This window comes from Amia ocellicauda, chromosome 5 (assembly GCF_036373705.1).
Source record: "Amia ocellicauda isolate fAmiCal2 chromosome 5, fAmiCal2.hap1, whole genome shotgun sequence".
NCBI lineage: Eukaryota > Metazoa > Chordata > Actinopteri > Amiiformes > Amiidae > Amia > Amia ocellicauda.
The window spans coordinates 11,476,987-11,498,547 of NC_089854.1; the positions used below are offsets into that span (position 1 = coordinate 11,476,987).

Here is a 21,561-nt window from a genome sequence, read left to right on the forward strand (position 1 = left end):
CCGTGGCATTTAAACGATGCCCAATTGGCACTAAGGGGCCTAAAGTGTGCCAAGAAAACATCCCCCACACCATTACACCACCACCACCAGCCTGCACAGTGGTAACAAGGCATGATGGATCCATGTTCTCATTCTGTTTACGCCAAATTCTGACTCTACCATCTGAATGTCTCAACAGAAATCGAGACTCATCAGACCAGGCAACATTTTTCCAGTCTTCAACTGTCCAATTTTGGTGAGCTTGTGCAAATTGTAGCCTCTTTTTCCTATTCGTAGTGGAGATGAGTGGTACCCGGTGGGGTCTTCTGCTGTTGTAGCCCATCCGCCTCAAGGTTGTACGTGTTGTGGCTTCACAAATGCTTTGCTGCATACCTCGGTTGTAACGAGTGGTTATTTCAGGCAAAGTTGCTCTTCTATCAGCTTGAATCAGTCGGCCCATTCTCCTCTGACCTCTAGCGTCAACAAGGCATTTTCGCCCACAGGACTGCCGCATACTGGATGTTTTTCCCTTTTCACACCATTCTTTGTAAACCCTAGAAATGGTTGTGCGTGAAAATCCCAGTAACTGAGCAGATTGTGAAATACTCAGACCGGCCCGTCTGGCACCAACAACCATGCCACGCTCAAAATTGCTTAAATCGCCTTTCTTTCCCATTCAGACATTCAGTTTGGAGTTCAGGAGATTGTCTTGACCAGGACCACACCCCTAAATGCATTGAAGCAACTGCCATGTGATTGGTTGGTTAGATAATTGCATTAATGAGAAATTGAACAGGTGTTCCTAATAATCCTTTAGGTGAGTGTATATCAGGTGTACAGTATAATAAACAGGTGTATAGTGTGTACAGTGTATATAGACCAGTGTGTACAGTATATATACCAGGTGTACAGTGTGTACAGTGTATGTAGACCAATGTGTATACTATATAGACCAGCTGTACAGTGTGTACAGTATATATTCCAGTTTTACAGTGTGTACAGTGTGTATAGTGTATAAACCAGGTGTACAGTATATACTCCTGGTGTATAGTGTGTACAGTGTGTACAGTATATTCTCCAGGTGTACAGTGTGTACAGTGTACTGGTTTTGGTACTCTGTTGATATTGCGTGTCATTATTGTCATGTTTGTTGTATGTTATTGTTGCATTGCAGTAGTATGGTTGTTGTTTTATTGATGATGCTCTTGTTTCTTATTATTGTGTTGCTGTTGTTGTTGTGTTGTGATTTTTGTTGTTGCAGTGCATGCTGCCCAACCACAGTTTAATTAAAAATATTTTTCCCAGCATTCTCTGGGGCGTGGGGATGTTGGTTGGGGATTGGTTGGCTGTTGGTGGGGGGGGTAGTCGGGTGGCAGCTGTCGGGGGCAATAGCAGAACCAATTTGTCATCCAGAGAGAGAGATGCTAATCCTTCTAATTCACTTACTGAACCGCTGAGGGGGCAGGCTGTGTAAGAGGATTGGGACATTCTCTAAATTAGATCAGTAAAAATAACAAGGAGGCAGGAGGGAGAGAGGGAGGGTGGACAGGGGGAGAAAGAGACAGAGCAGGAGAGAGAGGACAGGGGGACAAACAGAAAAATGGGACAGATGGACAGAGAGATAGGGAGGAGAGGAGGACAGAGTGAGAGAGAGAGAGGACAGAGGGACATAAGGAGGAAGGGAGGACAGGGGGACACAGGGTGGAAGGGGGTATGATTGAGAGGACAGAGACAGAGAGAGGGGAACAGGATCAGAGAGACAAGAAAGGTGTGTGCAGGAGGGGGGGGGGCAGAGGACAAGGGGACAGAAAAAGAGTGTAACACTAACTCTAACCCTGACCCTCGACCCCTGAGCCCTTCTCACCAGCAGTATCCGGTCAGCAGGCAGAATGCCCAGTGCAGCTGTTCAGTGCATTTCACCTCCCCGCTCCCGTCCCTCCTTGCCCCTAGGTGGTGGAACGACCTTCTGGCGTCCATTCAAGACGCACCTGTTCACACTGTACCTGTACTATTGCAGCCAACAGCTCCCTGGGTGTCTTGTCACTCTTACACTTTTGCACTTTCTTATTAAACTGATTTGCTCTCTCATTGTCCGGATTACTTATGTTTTTTCACACTTTTAATCATGTTACTGTGATTCCTCCTGTACTTATGCCTAGCCCACCCCATGGCACACACCAGTGACAAAACTCTATTTTGCCCCTTGTTTTGGCTCATGTGTATTAGGGTTTATGTTAATTGTACTTTACAATTATTGTATTAACTGCACTTAATAGTGCTTTGAAAATGTTTCTCGTGAAATCTGTACGGCACCCTGGGTAAGGGTACCTGCAAACAATAGGTGCAGCATTGCATACTACAGTACAGACCCACCATCGGCACTATACTGCACTGTACTGTGCTCCACTGCACTATACTTTACCGTCCTACACTGTGCTATAGGGCCTACTGTGTGTTGACCTATACTGTACTGTTCTATTGTGTTCTATACTATACTCTACCATAGTGCACTGTATTGTAAAATCCTGGGCTGCATTGTATTATACTGTACTATACTATGCTGTACAAGATTGTACCATAGTATACTACACTGTACTATACTGTAATGTACTATACCATATTCGAAACTTAACTGTACTGTAATTTACACTTTAAAATTGTATTAGACTTTCCTGTCCTGTACTGTGCTAAACTCTAAAAGTCTGAAAGTTTGAAATGGGATGGAGATAGCAATATAGGAATTTAGTTGGCCAACCCTCCCCTCCACACCAACCTGTTTGTCTGTATTTCCTGGACTTGGTCAGTACCTCACCCCCCACCCCAGTTTGGACAGTCTATGTGTGTCTGTCCCTGCTGCTATGACAACAGGTCTGATCCGTGCGTGTGCAGCAGTCTGGTGCGCAGTCTGTGTGTGCGGATTAGAGCACAGAGATGAATCATAATGGAAGCCTCGGCCTCTCTCTCTCTCTGTCTTTCTCTCTTCTCCTCTCTCTCTCCTCTCTGCTGTCCATATGCTGCTACCGGAGATTACCTCTCCACCACTCCTTCCTCAATCTGTTTCTCCAACTCTCAGACTGAAGACTGGAGCCTGCACCGGTGTGGACTATAGCATATTATAGAGCCCAGACTGGAGCCAGCGCTGTGTGGACTATAGTATAGTATAGAGCCCAGACTGGAGCCAGCGCTGTGTGGACTATAGTATAGAGTCCAGACTGGAGCCAGCGCTGTGGGGACTATAGTATAGAGTCCAGACTGGAGCCAGCGCTGTGGGGACTATAGTATAGTATAGAGTCCAGACTGGAGCCAGCGCTGTGTGGACTATAGTATAGTATAGAGCCCAGACTGGAGCCAGCGCTGTGTGGACTATAGTATAGTATAGAGCCCAGACTGGAGCCAGCGCTGTGGGGACTATAGTATAGTATAGAGCCCAGACTGGAGCCAGCGCTGTGGGGACTATAGTATAGTATAGAGCCCAGACTGGAGCCAGCGCTGTGTGGACTATAGTATAGAGCCCAGACTGGAGCCAGTGCTGTGTGGACTATAGTATAGTATAGAGCCCAGACTGGAGCCAGCGCTGTGTGGACTATAGTATAGTATAGAGCCCAGACTGGAGCCAGCGCTGTGTGGACTATAGTATAGTATAGAGTCCAGACTGGAGCCAGCGCTGTGGGGACTATAGTATAGTATAGAGTCCAGACTGGAGCCAGCGCTGTGGGGACTATAGTATAGTATAGAGCCCAGACTGGAGCCAGCGCTGTGTGGACTATAGTATAGTATAGAGCCCAGACTGGTGCCAGCGCTGTGTGGACTATAGTATTGTATAGAGCCCAGACTGGAGCCAGCGCTGTGGGGACTATAGTATAGTATAGAGCCCAGACTGGAGCCAGCGCTGTGTGGACTATAGTATAGTATAGAGCCCAGACTGGAGCCAGCGCTGTGTGGACTATAGTATAGTATAGAGCCCAGACTGGAGCCAGCGCTGTGGGGACTGTAGTATAGTATAGAGCCCAGACTGGAGCCAGCGCTGTGGGGACTATAGTATAGTATAGAGCCCAGACTGGAGCCAGCGCTGTGGGGACTGTAGTATAGTATAGAGCCCAGACTGGAGCCAGCGCTGCGGGGACTATAGTATAGAGCCCAGACTGGAGCCAGCGCTGTGGGGATTGTAGTATAGTATAGAGCCCAGACTGGAGCCAGCGCTGTGGGGACTATAGTATAGTACAGAGCCCAGACTGGAGCCAGCGCTGTGGGGATTATAGTATAGTATAGAGTCCAGACTTTAGCCAGTGCTGTGGGGACTATAGTATAGTATAGAGCCCAGACTGGTGCCAGCGCTGTGTGGACTATAGTATAGTATAGAGCCCAGACCGGAGCCAGCGCTGTGTGGACTATAGTATAGAGCCCAGACTGGAGCCAGCACTGTGTGGACTATAGTATAGTATAGAGCCCAGACTGGTGCCAGCGCTGTGTGGACTATAGTGTAGTATAGAGCCCAGACTGGAGCCAGCGCTGTGGGGATTATAGTATAGAGCCCAGACTGGAGCCAGCGCTGTGGGGATTATAGTATAGTATAGAGTCCAGACTGGAGCCAGCGCTGTGTGGACTATAGTATAGTATAGAGCCCAGACTGGAGCCAGCGCTGTGTGGACTATAGTATAGTATAGAGCTCAGACTGGTGCCAGCGCTGTGTGGACTATAGTATAGTATAGAGTCCAGACTGGAGCCAGCGCTGTGGGGACTATAGTATAGAGCCCAGACTGGAGCCAGCGCTGTGTGGACTATAGTATAGTATAGAGCCCAGACTGGAGCCAGCGCTGCGGGGACTATAGTATAGAGCCCAGACTGGAGCCAGCGCTGTGGGGATTATAGTATAGTATAGAGTCCAGACTGGAGCCAGCGCTGTGTGGACTATAGTATAGTATAGAGCCCAGACTGGAGCCAGCGCTGTGGGGATTATAGTATAGTATAGAGCCCAGACTGGAGCCAGCGCTGTGTGGACTATAGTATAGTATAGAGCCCAGACTGGAGCCAGCGCTGTGGGGACTATAGTATAGTATAGAGCCCAGACTGGAGCCAGCGCTGTGTGGACTATAGTATAGTATAGAGCCCAGACTGGAGCCAGCGCTGTGGGGACTGTAGTATAGTATAGAGCCCAGACTGGAGCCAGCGCTGTGTGGACTATAGTATAGAGTCCAGACTGGAGCCAGCGCTGTGTGGACTATAGTATAGTATAGAGCCCAGACTGGAGCCAGCGCTGTGTGGACTATAGTATAGTATAGAGCCCAGACTGGTGCCAGCGCTGTGGGGACTATAGTATAGTATAGAGCCCAGACTGGAGCCAGCGCTGTGTGGACTATAGTATAGAGTCCAGACTGGAGCCAGCGCTGTGTGGACTATAGTATAGTATAGAGCCCAGACTGGAGCCAGCGCTGTGGGGATTATAGTATAGTATAGAGCCCAGACTGGAGCCAGCGCTGTGGGGACTATAGTATAGTATAGAGCCCAGACTGGAGCCAGCGCTGTGGGGACTATAGTGTAGCACAATACATAAGGGTCTGATACAGCTGCACCTGTAGAGATTAGTAAGGGCCAGTGAGTTTGTGTGAGTTTTTGTGTGTTAAGTGTTTATGTTTGTGAGTGTGAGTGTGTGTAGTATGCATATGTATGAGTGTGTGTGTGTTTGTTAAGAGGTGGGGGGGACACTAAATTCAGCAGTCTCTGTCCAAATCATAACCATTAAACAAGCCAACTAGAACCCAGCAAGATCAGGACTACAATGTTGTGTAGTGTAATAGAGGGCTGCAGTGTTGTGTTGTGTAGTGTTGTGTTATGTAGCATTGTCCAGGCCTGCAGTACTGTGTGGTGTTATACAGAGGTGTTGTGTTGTGTTGTGTTACACACCCCTCAGATCTTATTTCCGAAAGCAGTGTCTGTATAGGAATGCCACAGGAATGCAGACAGACAGTGAACCCAAAAGAAACACAACAATAGAAAGATCAGACAGTTGCCTAGACATTTGTTTGAAATCAGACATCATTGCATTTTCAGTTAAGGTTTAATATTTACAAAACAAACAAAATGATAATAATAGTTACAATCATGATAATAACAGTAGTAATAATAATAACAATAGTAATAATTATAGTAGTAGTAGTAGTAATAACAAGAATGATAATTGTAGTAATAATAATAGAATAATAGTAAGAATAATAATTGTAACCTCCAAACAAATTACCACAAGTTTACTCTGAAAAACTCACATTTAAAAGTAACATAAATAAGTTAGAAACTAAAAAACAAAACAAAAACAAAAAAACATTAAAGTTAGTACAGTTCTGTGTCTCTATCCAATAGGAACCAAGTGTAAAGGGCAGTTACAGTGCGTTCTGTCCTAACCCCCGCCTCTCTCCCTCCCCCTCTCTCTTTCTCTTTCTCTCCCTTTCTGGCATGTGCTTTGTGTTTGTCGCTCTAAGAGTCCCAGTTTGGTCCACTCCTATGTTCACATCTTATTTAGAGGAGTGTTCATGCCCCCATCACTCCATCCCTCTCCCCTTCCAGTCCTTGAGTCAGTTCTGGCTCGTGTTCAGAGCAGTTCAAAACAGTAACAGAGACGGAGGCAGAGAGAGGGTGGGCACAGCAGGAACACATTTGCTGCTATTTGTGTACACACTGTTTGTGTGCTTGTATATCCCTCTAACTCCCCCCCTGTTCCACCTGAGTCAGAATAACTCACAACCTCCCCCACTGACTCCCTGCAGCAGGACCAAACACTGGATTATCATTGCAAATTAATTGTGCATATATACGTATACATATGCATACATATACATATATATATATATATATATATATATATATATATATATAGAGAGAGAGAGATATCAAAACTACAAAATAGTGTTTAGTAATCATGCTCCCCTAATTAATAAATTACCACATCAATTAACCAATTAACAAAACAAAACAAAAAATAAATTTAGAAAATTCTTGTTTTTAAGTTTTAGTAAATATATATTTATGTATATTTTATGTTTCCAAAAATATACTGGAGGAATACCAAGGAAAACTGGACTACAGCTTTTTAGCTGTCTTCTCTTGTCCCCTTCCTTTTTTTATCATCGTTACATAAATTGACCTTTTTTCGCATCATTGATATCAAAAGCATTACATTCAAGCTATCAATACTTTCTGTATTTTTAAATATTTTTTGTTTTTAATTGGTCGTATTCAGTGTGGCGCCATGGTGTCTCCCCTTCCTCCTCTACCCCCTCCTCTATAATCATCTTTATCATCATCTTCATCTCCTTTAACTTCCTCCTACAAGACCTGGAACTTCCAGGAATTCTGGTCCTTGTAGTCCAGGCAGTCAGCTGCATTGAAGTTGAGCTTCCAGGAGCCGGTCTGGTCCTTGTAGTCCAGGCAGTCCACAGAGCCAAAGCCCAGGGAGGCAGCGCTGTAGCCCTGCGAGGACAGCGAGGCAGGGGACTGGCTGAGATGGGCACCCATGGAGGGGGCAGCAATGGGGCTGAGGGCGCCTCCAGTGGCGGAGAGCTGTGGGTGCATGGGAGATAGGTAGGAGCCACAGTCCAGGCCAGTGAAGTACGAGGAGGAGCCAGCGTAGCTCTGGGAGTAGGCCGGAGCCTGGGTGTAGGTCATGGGGTAGCCAGTGCTGGAGCGCTGCATGCAGGGTGTGGTGGAGGCAGACAGGGGGTCAGGCAGCGGGGAGATGGATGCCGGGCTCCAGATGGACACGCTGGCACTGGCGCTGGCGCTGGAGCTGGGTGTTATGGCTGCACCTGTTGCCGCCGGAGGGGCGGGGCTGTAGGGGCCATTGGCAATGGGTTCCGCCCCCGTATCTCTGGCTGGTGATGCCTTCTTCTTTGGGGGGCGGGGCTTCGTCTGGCCGCTGCTCTGCTGCTGCTGCTGCCGGCACTTTGCACGACGATTCTTAAACCACACCTGAGAGAGAGAGGGGGGGGTATCATTTAGACTGGACTGCACTGTACTGAGAGGTTATTACACACTGGTGATAACTGTACTGCACTGGGAGAGAGAGGGGAGCTCAGTGTTCAGAGTGCAGTGTTCAGCGTGCTGTGTAGGTCTGAGCATTCAGTGTGCACAGTGTGGGCTGTGAGTCTGATGCAGTAATCTGTGCTGTGTGGGTGATAATCCTGCGCTGCAGTGACCTACATCAAGCAGGGCCACTCCTGGGGCCCCACCTCCCCTCTTCCTCTCTTCATCCCTCTATAATGGGGTACAGATAAGGGACAGTGAGATTTCATGGGTATATACTAGTGTTCATTGTGGGAGAGAGAGATAGAGGCACAGAGGAACACAAAGGGACAGTGAGGGAGACAGAGAGACCCAGAGAGGTCCAGAGACACACACAGGCCAGTCTGACCTGAACGCGGGACTCAGGCAGGTTGATCTTCAGCGCCACCTCCTCCCGCATGAAGATGTCAGGGTAGCGCGTCTTGGCGAACAGCGCCTCCAGGATGTCCAGCTGAGCACGTGTGAACGTCGTCCGCTCCCGCCGCTGCTTCCGCGGGGTCGCTATGGAAGCCAGACACACCCTGTTAGACTGGCACCCTCCAACACACTCCTACACAAACACATACTCATTCACACGCTCACACCCTTATTCATGCACTGATACTGACACACACACATCTAAACAAAGGCATTTACTACACAGTTGCTGTTATTATTAATATTGTTATTATTGCCATTAACAGACTTTGACTTTGCCCGGTTATATTATATAATTTAACACATGGTGTGCAACAGATCCCGGCTGGCTCGGAAGCAGTAACCTCTATGTTGAGGTTTGCTCTGCTTTGTGCCTGGTGTTTTTTCGCAGACAGTAACTGACTGACTGATACACTGACTTAGACTGGTCTGAAGCTCTTGTACAATTCAGGGTGTTCAGGGGTTAGTTATCTACACAGTGAGCTAGTGGGTTGGCAGCTCTGTGTGTTTAGTGAACGAGGGAGGGTTCAGGTGTCTCAGCTCTCACCCACACCAGTCCAGTTCACATTGCTCAGAGCGAAGGAACACACACTCCAGCCCAGTTCAGTGCAGTGCAATTGAATATAGTGTAGAACAGTGCAGTGCAGTACAATAGTGTAGTGTAGTGCAGTGTAGAACAGTGGAATAGGCAGGGGACCCAAACTGAAACTGCATTATTAAATTGTTCATAATCTGGAATATAATAGATTATTAAGAGTCTCAATAAGTGATAGTGACTGGCCTGTGCTGAATATGAATGCTTCATAATAACTTTTAAATTATATGCAAATGTCGTTATTGAAAAAAATATTAACGTGATTAAGAAGACACGTGGTTAATTTTAACACAGGAGCTGTGTAGAAATATGAGTTACAGAAGAACAGTGTGCTTTATCCTACACCAAGTAAAAAAAATCACACTCACTAGTATGTTAAAACAGCGTGTTTGTTTTAAGTGTGACTTTCAATGGAATTTTCAGAACATGCAGAATAAAAGAACATGTGCATAAATAATACCTGAGCGTAACACCTTTAACGCATTTTAGTAACACTTTTAAATCGCATTTAGTGTTTATAATTTATATTTAACTTTTAACATTAAACAGGCAGGTCTGTCCGAAAATCACCTCTTGTATAATAATAATAATAATAATAATAATAATAATAATAATAATAATAATAATATTATTATTATTATTATTATTATTATTATTATTATTATTATTATTCAGATTGGCTGTCTGCACTGCCGGTTCACTGACCGAAACGCAGTTTTTAAGACACTATTTTCTCTGTAAAAGAATATGTTCTCATTACAGGATATCGCAATTAATCATAACGAACAGCGTGTTGAACTGCCCTCTGCTGTACTGTATTGCATTGCCTACAGTGTACTGCAATGCTTTACATTGTAGGCCTGCTGTACTGTATGGTAGTTGTGTAACGTGCATCATACATGTGCGTCCGTGTGAAACCGATTGCTCAGTATTCCCATTCATATATATTATTTGTTTAAAACTATTTTGTGTGTTTTTGTTAAAACGCTCAAGTGTTTTGTATGCATTTTACTTCGTTATTTTATGATCCTTGATTATTATTATTACTATTATTATGGCCATATTTTAACAGTCCGTCCGCACACCTTTGCAGCTCTGACGTCGTCTTACGTCAGGCGACCGGGCAGGCGACGTGTGATTAGTTACACGTTTCAAAGGCGTTTATGACAACATTGTCTGACCTATCGACTTCCTGGTGTTTTTATTCGTTTTTGTTTTTTTAATATTACACATTTTGAGTGGACGCGGGGTTTAGCTGTCTTTATGCTTATTGTTTTAATGTATCCTTCTCTATCTAATCCGACATTTCGTTCTGTTTTCTGTAGTTTTCTAGTTTCCACACAATATTATTTTCGTTTCTGTAACTATATTGTGGTTGGTATTTGTGTCTACATATTATTTCGTTGAAAAGCGCTTTTTAAATGTTACTTGCATTGCGCGGAAGTGTACTATTGTACCATGTTATTTGCATTGCAATACTGCATTGCATGTACTATATTATACTATAAAGTGCATTTCAATTCAGTGCAATATAATGCGGTGTACACTACAGCAGGCGACTGTACTTTAATGTAATATTTCACTGTACTGTATACTCTGTAAAAAATCTCGTCGTTGTTTGTTTCCTAACAAAGTATTATATAATACTACTACTACTACTACTACTACTACTACTACTACTACTAATAATAATAATAATAATAATAATAATAATAATAATATAGGCAACGAAAGCAGAAAGATCTTCCAGTCGTTACTTTAATGGTTATAAACAGTAACTGTCGTTATAATAGTTAATATATGCTTCTAAATGTTATTATAAATTAGGTAAAATATGTATTTATTATAATAAAATAATTATATATTATGTGTGTGTGTGTGTGCGCGCGTGTCCTTGCGTGTCTGTTAATCATTTTTTTAATCAGTCGTATTCATTCGTTCGTTGTACTTCATTTTTAGTCTGTAGGCCACATTATAATCTGTCAATAACCTGAATAGCTGTTCTCCTTAAAAAAAAGGAAAAAAAAAACGCTTCAATATAATAATCATCATCATCATAATTTGCACAAAGTTTATTTTTAAATTGTAGAATTTTAACTGGAAATATAACCTTTAAATAGCCTCCGTGTTCTGTTGTTTTAAAGGTATAAGCTAAACATATTTTACGCGTCTACATTTAAGAACGAAATTGGTTTATTATTATTATTATTATTATTATTATTATTGCAAATAATACATATTAATAATACAAACTATTTTTCAAACACAAAGCTCGGTAACTGCCGTGAGAGTGCAACCTCTTCTCTCTGCTCCCTGTCTCTATCCCTCTGTCTGTCCCACCCCTGTCACTCTCTGTCACTGTCTTTCTGTCCCCCTGTCTGTCTCTTTGTCACTCTGTTTGTTTGTATCTCTGTCTTTCTGTCTCCCTTTCTGTCTCTCTGTCAGTCTCTGTCCCTCTCTATCTAACTCGCTAAATCGCGCTGCACTGGACTGACTTAATAATAATAACACTATTTTCCGATATCGTACAAGCCGCCCCGACCCCAACCCCCCAGGACAGAAAATTCTAACCCATCCACCGTGCTGCACTAAACTGCACTGTGCAACAGAATAGTGCAACGGCAGCCTAGATGGACAGTGAAGCCGTGTACAGTGTATATAACTGTTGTACAGTATAACTGCACACTGTTGTTAGTATACACCTGTATTGTACCCGCCTCCCCCCTCAGCCCCAAAGACCCCCCCCCTTCTCCCCCTCCGCATAAGTCTTTCCCTCAGCCAACACTGAGATTCAGACGCCAACAGAGAGGGCAAGTCAAATATTATTAATAACATGATTAATAATTACAGCAACAAAGACCTTCTAGAAAGTGTTGTGAATCTAACGTACTTATGACAGTTCATTACAACTTATACAAAACACAACAGCACTACAAATTATAATTATTATTGTAATAGTAGTAGTACAGACTTACTCGGATATCCGACGGCGGAGTGTAGTAGGTCCATGCCGGGCGCGGACAGGGTTAACCCGTTCACGGCGTAATGTGGCTGTTTAATATAAGACATCATGCTCGGGTCTGCACTTTAAACCTCTCTCTCTCTCTCTCCCTCTCCCTCTCTCTCTCTCTCCCTCTCTCTCTCTCTATCTCTCTCTCCCTCTCTCTCTCTCCCTCTCTCTCTCTCTCTCTCTCTCTCTCTCTCTCTCTCTCTCTCTCTCTCGGCGAGGGGCCGGGATTTCTTCTGTTGGGGTGGGGGGGGGTCTTTCTCTCTCTTTCTACCGCTTTGTATTCGCTCTTGATCAATTCGTTTTTGTATGTCTTTCTTTGTTCTGGTGGTTGTTGTTCTGGCTGAGAGGTACCCGGACGCTCCGGGACGGGCTGTGCCGCGGGAGAGTGCAAGGTGGCCGGGCGGAGAACAGGTGTATCCCCGCTGCTGCGCTGCTGTCTCCCAGGGCACCTGTGGATGTCCAAGCGCAAAGAGTTCACGCGTACGCTTACGACTATAACACAGTTTTTTTACCACTACCCACTGAGACACGCAGACACACACGCAGACAGATGCGCACAGTTACGGCAGGTGTCCCTGTTAAGTTGCGCTTAAAGCAATAATCTCCGAGTGGCTTTTAATCGGTGCGCCTTGAGTTCCCAACACACCGGCCGGAATTAAACAGGACAGGGCGAAGACTTTTCCCCTTTTTAATTTTTCCTTTTATATTCCACTGACGACTTGTTTTCTGCCCTCCTGTCTTTCTGACTCTCTCTCTCTCTCTCTCTCTCTCTCTCTCTCTCTCTCTCTCTCTCCCTATATATATATATATAATATAATATAATATCCTGTCTCTGTCCCTCTTCGTGTCTCTGTGCGGGACCCGGTGCAGCCCGTGTGTCCCTCGGCGGCAGTGTCCAGCGACTCGGGGTGTGAGAGGAATAAGTGAGCGGTGCAAGAAAGGGGCCGGCTAATTACTGGCAACTTGGTACTGAGTGGACAGTGCCCCCTCCCTCCCTCCTTCCTCCTCCTCCTCCTCCTTTCCCTCCTCCTCCTCCTTCCCCCCTCTGTGACGGGCTGGAACATAGGACACACTTCTATACTGTCCTCTGCTCCACATCTTTACTCTCTCCCCATCGCTCTTTTTCTCTGTCTCATTTTTTATTTGAGCTTTTTTTTCTCCCTTCTTCCTTTTTGTATTAGTATTACAGCTGTGCCCTAAAAGACGAAGAGAGAGAACGTGTTTCTGTAGCGTTTACGAAAGAGACAATAACGGCTTATGGCATTTAGGCACTAAATTCAAATTATTATTAATATTACTATTATTATTATTTTGTAGTTGTTGTTGTAAAAGCATTGTACATTTTTTTATTTACTTGTAGCCTGTGCGGTTTTGTATGATAATATGTATTGTGGAAAAAACGTAGCATATAATAATAATAATAATAATAATAATAATAATAATAATAATAATAATAATAATAATAATAATAATAATAATGGTAAACCTATTTTTACCCTAACTAGAATTGAGTTTGTATTGTGTTCATTAGCTACTTTCATTAGTATATTTTCTGACAACTGTTCTGGCTAAGGGAGTGTACTAATAATAAACAGACAAGTAGACAAATAAAGAAAGAAATAATGAAACACACAGGTTAAAGTTCCTTTAAAAAGGCGCAAGACAGTTGGACGCTTGGATACATTATTACAGTCGGATTGTTTCCAAGAGGTCATAGTCAATTGACACATTAACTCTTGGAAGAAACATAAATCAGCACATACAGCGCCACAGATGCATGTCGTAGTACTCTCTTAGAAACAATGTGTTAAATTTAACACATTCTGAGTTTGTTTAAGGACAACACAACTTTGTGTTAAAATTTACCAAAGTAAAACACAATAATGGGTATTTTTAACACAGTAATGTGTTTATCCCACACATAATTGCGTTAAAAATACACATTATTATGTACAATTTGGTCAATTGTTGTCCTTAAACAAACTCGGAATGTGTTAAATGTAACACATTAGTTCTAAGAGTGTACCGTTAACACAATTTCTTCTGTGTACAAATTCAAAACACTAGTTCTAACAGTGTATTATTATTATTATTATTATTATTATTATTATTATTATTATTATTATTATTATCCAGCAGCCAGACAGGGTCACGATGTAAAATTCAAGATTGACGTCAGCGCGGTGCGGGACGGGTGGTTCTAGTCTGCTGTCCTCAACCGACCTATTAGCAACTGAACGAAGACACACACACACATACACACACTATGACACACACACTGATACAACATTGATATAATTGAATCTATCATAACCTCAAATTCAAAGCAACAGAAGCTGATGGTAAATGGTTAATGCGTTGTATATTTCGCTTCTTTGTATTCCTGTATTGGAAGAGCTGCTCAGTTCTTTTCAGCAGTGTGTTTTGTAGAGCCCCGTCTGATACGTGTTACAGTGTCGCTGTTTGTGTGATAGCGGCTTCACTGCGATACAACAAAAGGGGTAGTGGGCTGGAGCAAAATGTCACACTTTCGTAGTTTAGACTGACTGACCGAATAACCAAATAATACATTGACTAGCTGACTGACACACTGACTGACACACTGACTGACTGAAACACCAGCGGAGTTTTCCTTGTGCGTGGAGAGGTGGGGGGGTGGGGGAGCAGGCGCGGGATTACCAGAAACAAAAGGCGTGTTGTTGAGTTAATCTCCGACTGAACCGCGCTCACACCTATCTGTCAATATTATTATTGCATTTCTGAGCAGACGCCCTTACCCAGACTCATATTGTTACAATGTATCACATTATTTTTACATACCATTTACGCATTCATATAGCTGGGGTTTTACTCGAGTAAAGCACCTTGCTCCAGGGTGAAACAGCAGTGTCCTGGGTATGGTGGACCAGGAGTGAGGAGTACAAGACTCCAGCCACTGCTCCACACTGCTGCCATTACTAGCATTAGTTAATAGTAGTTGCAGTCGTATTATAAGTGGTTGTAGTAGTAGAAGAAGTAATAGTATTCTTATGTAAAAAGCTATAGTGCAACAGCTGTATGCTGTAGTCTAATAATAATTGCGTCAGCACCAACAATATCTGACTGTAAACGTTGAATAATAATACAAATATATTTAGCTGACTCGTGTCTCTCTCTGTATCGACTGCGCACCGATCCGCAATGTCACTGGCCGAGTTATCATGCTGTTCAACAAGGTCTGTTATTTCGTGTTTCCGAAATGGCAATACCTGGACGTTATTACACACATGAATTCATTAATGAATTCATTAACCGATTTGTTTTATTTTAGGCTGTTTTTTGTCCGGTCAGTTTAGATAAAATGTTACTCCCCGGTAAATGCTAATATTTAAACATTAATATAATATTATAATATTATTATTATAAATAAATAATTATTATAATTACAAATACTACTACTACTACTACTAATAATAATAATAATAATATAGAAAAACGGCTCATATTGTCGTTTTAAAATCAACAAACAACACAATCAGACAGATACACACACACACACACACACACACACACACACACATATGTATATATTCATGTTGTGTTTTCGTTCTGTAGATTATAAAATACAATATAATAGAAGTCGGTTATTTTCGCCACTCTCATTGTTAAGATACTGTCCGTAGTAGTTGTTGTTGTCCAAGGCGTTCTTACAGGGGGTGCAATAATAATAATAATAATAATAATAATAATAATAATAATAATAATAATAATAATAATAACTCCTCGCATTATCTCTGCAGCAGGTGTCGTTGGCCGGCGGCATGTCGCCCGTGCAGACCCCCGACTGGTCTGTTAATTCCGTGCAATTAACCCCCAGTCAAAACACACACACACACACACACACACACACACTCCTCTCTCGCTCTCCTAGGCCCGATCTGCACTGTACAGCTCGGTGATGTGTGTATGAGTTGTGTACTTCTTTGTGAGTGTGTCCTGTACACTACATGTGGGTGTGTACAAGTATGTGAGTTGTGTAGGCCTACTGCATGTGGGTGCTGTCTAGCCCTGAGGCTCCAGGGTCAGTGTGTGTGATTGTGTTATGTAGCTCTGACACTCCAGCTTCAATGTGCATGTGTGCATTATGTAGCTCTGAGGCTCCAGGGTCAGTGTGTGTGAGTGTGTTGTGTAGCTCTGAGGCTCCAGGGTAAGTGTGTGTGAGTGTGTTGTGTAGCTCTGAGGCTCCAGGGTCAGTGTGTGTGAGTGTGTTGTGTAGCTCTGAGGCTCCAGGGTCAGTGTGTGGCTGGGATTTTTCAGTGCTGCCCAGGGGCACTAAGACCCCACAGACGTCCCAGATCAGGGACAGGGCTGTTTTCTAAGAGGATTACTGCATCTGACCTGTACTCTGAACACTCTGAACACACTACACAGAACCCACACACACCGAACACTGAACACTCAACACGGAACCCACACACACTGAACCCTGAACAATTAACACACTACACGGAACACACACACACTGAACACTCTGAACACACTACACAGAACCCATACACTGTACACTGAACACACTATACTGAACACTCAGTACACTGATCACACTGTACCCTGACCACACACTCTGCTTTGAGCCAGGAGCAGACAATAATGGCATACTGAGAACCAGGGGGAAGTGCCACCAAACATAGCATTATATTTTGTAAGTCGCCCTGGATAAGGGCGTCTGCCAAGAAATAAAAATATTAATAATAATAGCAAAACACAACTGTACATTTGAGAGAGGGAAGGTATGTTGGTGGTTTTGTGTGTGTGTGTGTGCATTACAGAGTGTAATTCAGTGTTTTGTGTATCTGAAATAAGAAGTGTAAACAGAGTGTGAATATTCAGGACTGAACAAGGAACAAATCACACTGACACACTGATACACAATGACATACACACGGACACACACATCTGCCTACGATGAGAGAGACGTTTCTCTGTCACTCTGCCAATACAGACACATTGGCACACACACAAACGGACACACACAAACACACACACACACCACACACTGATACACACTGGATTCACTGACTGATAAACCAATACACACACTGAGAGACACAACAACACACACAACTGTGTCGACTGGGACTTCAGTCTGCCTCTCTTTCTGTAAGGGACACACACGCTCTCCCTCTAGCTCTGGCTCACACACAAGCTCTCTCACACACACACACACACACACACAGAGTCCAGACGAATTATGATAATATGCTTTATCTGAAAAGTAAGTATCTTACCTCGGGATAAAGTGTCCAAAACAGTTGATTCCCCTCAGAGCAGCCTAGCGCTGGACACAGAGAGCCAGGTGGACAGCAGAACAGAGGAAAGCACCTTGCTGGACAGCCCCAACAGACAAACACAGGGACAGAGGGACAGGTGGGGACACGTACAAACTGACAGAGATATTGAACAGCACCGGGAGCAGTGGACAGGCAGCACTGATGGACAGACACAGACAGACTGATGTGGATGGAATGGGACACAGAGAGACTGACTTTGTGACACAGACAGAGAGACAGACTGACTCACAGACACAGGGACAATCTCAGAGGGTGGCAGAAAGATGGACACAAACCAGAAAGACAGACTGACAGACAGATGCGTGTCAGACAGACAGATGGAAGGATGGGTGGACAGAGTGTGAGGGCCGGGAGTGGAGGAGTTGTGGGTTTCTTGGCAGGGGAAAAAAGAAGAAAAGTAAGGAGTGAAGACGGAGCGAAGGAGGGCAGGAGTGAGGGATACAGACGGAGAGAGGGAGAGAGGGGGGAGGGGGAGAGCGGGGATTAAACGGCAGGCCAGTGATGTCGTGTGTGTGTTTGTGTGTCTGTCTTTCTGTCTGTGTTTGTTTGTGTGCACGTGTGGCTGTGTGTTTATGTCTGTCTTTGTGTGAGTGTGAGGTGTCTCTCTGTCTGTTTGACTACCTGCTTGTGAATCTGCACAGGTGTCAGTTTGTTTCTGTGTGTGTGTGTGTGTGTGTGTGTGTGACACTGCTGCACTATGTTTGCTGTATAAACACTACACTTTACAGAAATAAATGTATTGGACTGTACTGGTCTGTACTGTACTTTACTGCACTTTACTGGACTGTATTGTATTGGACTGTACTGGATTATATTCTACTGAATGGGTCAGAAGTGGACAGTACTGGATTGTATCGGGGGGTTATTGGACTTCTACCTCTCTCTCTCTCTCTCTCTCTCTCTCTCTCTCTCTCTCTCTCTGCAGTTTTGGTATACAGCTGTGTGCGAGTGTGTGTGTGTGTGTGTGTAGTCATTGCTGTAGGTGTGTCTACCTGTTAATGCTGCTGTTGTGTTACTAAAGTTGTCATTGCTGTTTGTCTGTGTGTTCTCATGTCTGTGTGGTGTGTGTCAGTGTCTGTGTGAGTTTGAGAGTGTGAGCGTGTATGCTTGTGTGTGTCATTGCGTGTGCATGTCAAATGTGTGTGTGTGTGTGTAAGGGAGAGTACGTGTGACGTGACAGCACGTGTGCTGCTGGGGGAGGGGGGTCATTAACAAGCATTGCTAACGAGCGGGTGGCAGCAGGCAACAGTAATTGCAGACAGTGGAGCAACCAGGCCTGAGCTGCACTAATCCCCCCCACACAGACTGATACACACACACACACACACGCACACATGGATAGACACACACACACTCACTGACACTCACACACTGATACACATTGACACTAACACAAAAACAGTCACACACACACTGATTCACACACATTCACACACTGATACACATACACACAAACTCACACACTGATACACACGCACTGACAGTCACACTGCACTGACACATTCACACACTGACACATACACACAAACTCGCACACTGACACTTACAAACACAGACTCACACACTGACAGTCACACTGCACTGACACATACATACACTGACACACACACACACACAAACACACACACTGATACACACATACATACAGTCTCCCTCATTGTTCCGTGTAATCCTGTGGAATGTCGTCTGGACTCACACAGCTCTGACCTAACACATTATACAACAACACTAACACACACACGCACACATAGGCTGCCACACACTGACACAGACTAGCTGACTGACACACACATACACACAGTGCACACACAAACTGACACACTCTGACACTGACTAACACACACTCCACACACACACTTATCACTGACACACCCACACTGCAGACGCACTTACACACACAGATACATACACTGCTCATTGACAAACACTGATATACTCTGCAGTCACACTCAAATTGATACACAAACTGATAAACACACACATATATAAGCACTGCACTCACACACCCTCTGATACACACGCATGTACACACTAGTACACAATACAATATAAAACACTGCACGGAGTGGGGGTTATTTTTGCTGCAGAGAGTGAGAGGAGGAGGAGGGAAAGAAAGAGATGGAAAGAGAGATGGGGGTGGGGGGGTGTTGTGCAGAGAGAAAGAGAAAGAGAAGGAGAGGGGAGGGAGGGAGACAGGCTGCAGTCAGTGCTGACACAGGCAGCCATAATCCAGATTACTGCTAAATCTGTCCCCAGATCTCCTGTCAGGACTGGAATACAGCGCCCCTGTCAGCCCCAATCACCATCACTGTAATCCCTCCGACCCCCGACCCCTGACCCCAGCCCGGACACGCCCCCCTGGCCTGCTGACTGACCGGACAGAGCAGAGGGTCACACAACAATTTGTACTGTTCTTCATACACAGACACAGCGCTGGGCAGTGTATAGTCTACTTTCATTTATTGTCATTATTATTATTATTATTATTATAATGCTGTCTCCCCTCTCAGGATTCATTTTTTTTCAATCAGTGGATCCCAGTAAATCTGAGCACGTATTTAGGGGTTAGCATGATTCACAGTGTGTGTGTGTCAGTGTGTGTACGTGTGTGTCTGATTGTGTGTTTGTTTATATGTTTGTGTGTGTCAGTGTGTGTCTGTGTTTGTGAATGTCAGTGTGTGTATGTTTGGGTGTGTCTGTGTGTTTGTGTGTGTCAGTCTGTGTGTGTCAGTGTCTCTTTGTGTCAGTGTATGTGTATGTTTTTGTATGTGTTCTGTGTGTGTGTGTGTGTCGGTGTATGTCAGTGTGTTTGTGTGTCAGTGTGTATGTCTATGTGAGTGTGTGTCAGTGTGTGTGGTTCAGTGTGTGTCTGTCTGTGTCAATGTTTGTTTGTGTTTGTGTGTGTCTCGGTGTGTGTGTATGTCTGTGTGTGTGTGTGTGTGTGTGTGTGTGTGGCAGTGTGTCTGTGGGTGTGGCAGTGTGTGTGTGTGTGTGTGGCAGTGCGTCTCTGTGTGTGTGGCAGTGTGTCTGTGTGTGTTGCAGTGTGTGTGTGTGTGTGAGTGGCAGTGTGTGTGTGTGTGTGTGTGTGTGTGGCAGTGTGTCTGTGTGTGTTGCAGTGTGTGTGTGTGTGTGGCAGTGTGTGTGTGTGTGTGGCAGTGTGTCTGTGTGTGTTGCAGTGTGTGTGTGTGTGTGTGTGTGGCAGTGTGTCTGTGTGTGTTGCAGTGTGTGTGTGTGTGTGTGTGTGTGGCAGTGTGTCTGTGTGTGTTGCAGTGTGTGTGTGTGTGTGTGTGTGGCAGTGTGTGTGTGGCAGTGTGTGTGTGGCAGTGTGTCTGTGTGTGTGTGTGTGTGTGTGTGTGTGTGGCAGTGTGTGTGAGTGGGAGCAGTCCAGGTCTCAGTCAGACAGTAAGTGCAGTTGATGCTGAGCGGCTCAGAGGATTACTGAGGGTAAAACAGGAACCAGAGAGAGAGAGAACCAATATAGTTATAGAACAGCAACAGCAACAGTGTCCACTGCTCTTCCTCACAGGTCACCACACACACAAACACACACACACACACATACACGCACTATATACTAATACAGTGACAGTGTGGTCAGAACAATATAGTGGCAATGTAGTACAGTACAATACAGTACAGTGACCATGTGCTATAGTACAGAACAGTATAGCACAGTGTGGTACATTAACATTTTGAAATGCTGCAGCCAACCGGGAGAGAGAAGAATGGTCCCTCACACTTCACATCAGAGCCCCCCCGTCCATACACACATATACATACACACATTATCATCAAGGCAACCAATTCTATTGCAGATATGTGAGCATTTGTAAGAAAATGAACAGGTGTCTGTCACACTACCACCACCCGGTGGACAAATAATATAACAATATATTTATTATTATTATTATTATTATTATTATTATTATTATTATTATTATACTGCAATGGATTGGCGTCCTGTCATCCTCCACAGATTTCAATGCAAGTAAACAACACAGACCAGGATACATTATAAAAATATATCACAAATAATTCTATAAATAACTATCATCCTCACAGTCATGATTATAAATATGATTGCTGTTTTATTTTACATACACTGTACCTATATTGGGTTGCCATCTCTGGCAGAATACAGTATGTAGTTTGCTTAGTTGACCAAAGCAAGTCCACAG

The 21,561-nt window shown here is 44.2% G+C and overlaps 1 protein-coding gene across 1 annotated transcript; it reads right to left on the reverse strand.

Moving 5' to 3' along the window:
- Positions 1-6,015: 6,015 nt before the first annotated feature.
- On the reverse strand, positions 6,016-12,955 carry LOC136749431 (homeobox protein otx5). The gene is made up of 3 exons (XM_066703729.1): positions 12,019-12,955; positions 8,381-8,532; positions 6,016-7,938 (listed from the first exon to the last, which is right to left on the reverse strand). Exons 1-3 carry the CDS (start codon positions 12,113-12,115, stop codon positions 7,297-7,299), a joined length of 891 nt encoding a protein of 296 aa, XP_066559826.1. The 5' UTR covers positions 12,116-12,955; the 3' UTR covers positions 6,016-7,296.
- Between the last annotated feature and the right edge of the window lie 8,606 nt (positions 12,956-21,561).